This window comes from Penaeus monodon, chromosome 24, assembly GCF_015228065.2.
Source record: "Penaeus monodon isolate SGIC_2016 chromosome 24, NSTDA_Pmon_1, whole genome shotgun sequence".
NCBI lineage: Eukaryota > Metazoa > Arthropoda > Malacostraca > Decapoda > Penaeidae > Penaeus > Penaeus monodon.
The window spans coordinates 36,586,370-36,589,060 of NC_051409.1; the positions used below are offsets into that span (position 1 = coordinate 36,586,370).

The window sequence follows — 2,691 nt, forward strand, 5'->3', positions numbered from 1 at the left end:
CCAGGACAGCATTGACTACATAGACAGTGACGACGGGGCAGCGCAGTCAAAGAAGGTGAGACCATTTTCTTTCAGCCATCTTGAAGAATTTAGACCTTTTACTATGGGAATTACAACTTTCTTTGTAACTTAAATATTTTTCAGATATATACAAAGGAATTGATAAAATATAAGAAGATAATTTAGTTTATACAGATAGGTATTGTATTAACAAATGGTGTAACAGAAGTTATTTCATTTTTTTTTTTCTCATCAAAGGTTCCACACTCATTATCAGAAAGACTTTAAAGTAAGAAAGATAATTGAAATCTAACTGAGATTTGTCATTTGTTTCTCTAGCTGGCATGCTACTATTACCAGGTACACATTAATGAGTATATTATCCCGTGTACATAAGCTTTGGATGTACCCCCCAGTGCATTTTGTAGATGGCCTCTGCGCACACATTTTGCTTTTCTCATTTGGCATTTTTCATCTATCGAGGAGTTTATGGCTGCTCGTACTAACACTCAAGATTCCAATACTTTGTATTTCCATCAGACGTGTAGACTGCTTGTATGAATAGTTTAGCAGACTCCAGTCCTCAAGCTCCAGTAGGTGATGTGTTTATGCGGCTACAAATTGTCCATCCACACTGTAAAAGCTTTGTCTTTTTTTTTTTTTCCTATTACTCAACTAGGATTTCTTCACTCCTCACCTTTTGACTCTCTACCGCTCTTTCAAGAGCTCTAAGAAGCGAAAACAAAGTTCCACAAAGAAGCGCAGGATGTCTCAGCCACAGGTAGTACAGATCTGCCCATCCTTGCGAATTGGCGTGTTTATGATTCAAGTTTTCTTTTTCTTTTTACCTGCTTGCTTTGACGAGTCACTAGTATAGTTATCCAAACCTTTTTTCTCTTCTTATTCTTTTTTCATTTGGATTCTGGCATTGCAGTTGGAAATTTAGAAGACCCCCAAAAAATTATATGTGGGATATGACAACATTGATTTGTGTGTGGCATGATCCATCTTCTTCCTCTGTTTTCCTTCTTTGTTTCTAGTCTGTTAATCATCAAAGAGCATGGGTTGCTCTTTCTACTTTCGTAACATGTGATGTGGACATTAAGCGTAGACATTTTCCTTAGTCCGTAGGATGTTACCTTTTCTTATCTTTGTCATCAATATTTTGTTTTATTTTATTGAAATCACAATATTTCTGTTTTTGTAACTTACATTCAGGATGGATGGGTAAGTTTTTCAAAGAAAATTAAGTACTTTTGTATAATGTTGATGTTGTGGTGTAGTTTTCAGTTACTGTACTTGTAGTGGAGCTTGTTGTACAGTATCATATGGAGTTTGATTATTTGTTACATAAGTTGTTGATTTGTAAGTTTGCCTTCCACTTAAGGTAGCTTAAAATATTCTTGCAAAAAGAAAGAGATCATATTCTTTTATTAAGTAAACACACACACTTCATTCATATTATTTTTATTGACATTGTGATTATTATAATGTTAAAATACTAATAACAAAAAGGTGTTAAAATGAAATAAAAGAATCTCTGCAGAAACCAACAAACGGGAGAAAAAATAGACAATAAAAAATTGTCAGGAATCAACATAGACATAACCATTATTTTTCTATATAGTATTTTACTCCATGAACAAATACAGATCTAATTCTATATATGGTTTATTTGATCTTAATGAATGTGGTATAGTTACGTAGTAGAAAAAGTTGTACTGTGATTTTAACGACAGTTTTGTCATAATGTCTTTTCTTGGATGGACTAGTTATAGCTATAGATGGTTTTATACTTGAAGAGAAAATTTGTATTACAATTGATAGCCAGATTCATGATTGTTACAAAATATATATTTGGCTAATTTTTTGAAAGGAGTCAATATTCTCTCTATTTTTCTAGATGTAGTATGTATATTTGTGTTTTTACTTTTATGAGAAAAGTAAGGATAATGAGATTGACTTATGTAAAGTTTTTCTCCCAAAACTGAAGGTAATTCTTTTATTTTGTTTTTTTGCCAAAATTAATCTGTGAATGACTTATGCAGTTTTTTCTTAGTGCAAGTTAATGGCAGATATCTAAAAAAAAAAAATTACTGTTCGAAAAGCAAGAGACATTGAATAACAGTGGTTGTAATTTCATATGAACTCTGTGTGTGTCAGTCTGTACATCCCAGTAAAGCAAGAAAATTAGCTGAAGTATAAGAAAAATACTTGGGAGACTGTTCTACTTCAGAATTATGTGTGCTTTTGAATTGCAGACTGAACCTTCAACAAGCAATCCAAGCAAGCGTTTTTTTTTCATGTAGTAGCCTTTGCACAAATTTGTGAAACTACATTTTTTCTGTAATCATTATTCTGGCTTTGTAAATGCCACTAACAACTCTCAGACATACAGTAAAAAATACATATATCTTCTGTAAGGATAGGCTTGCAGTAGAGATGGTACATTAGCAGTCATAGAATATCTTTAAAGTTTATTATATATATATTTTTTTTCTAATCTCTGTGGTTAAATACACTCTTTATGGGGAGGGATACCACAAGAATATTATTGTACTTTGATGATTTGTTTTGCAAAAAAATGTTTTTGTATGTTTCCATAGTCATGTGTTTTATTTTCTCTCTTTTTTTGTCATTGTACTTGTATGTGGGATTCACTGATTTTATGCTTTATGTAGTAAATGGAGA

At 32.0% G+C, this 2,691-nt stretch overlaps 1 protein-coding gene across 1 annotated transcript in view; it reads left to right on the forward strand.

Moving 5' to 3' along the window:
- Positions 1 to 2,691, forward strand: part of LOC119588764 (1-phosphatidylinositol 4,5-bisphosphate phosphodiesterase delta-4-like) — a gene marked incomplete in the record, with an annotated part of 59,480 nt that overhangs the window by 49,447 nt on the left and 7,342 nt on the right. Inside the window, 3 exon segments of the mRNA XM_037937404.1 lie at positions 1 to 55; positions 340 to 360; positions 1,219 to 1,227. Of these exon segments, the coding sequence (XP_037793332.1) occupies positions 1 to 55; positions 340 to 360; positions 1,219 to 1,227 (85 nt within the window).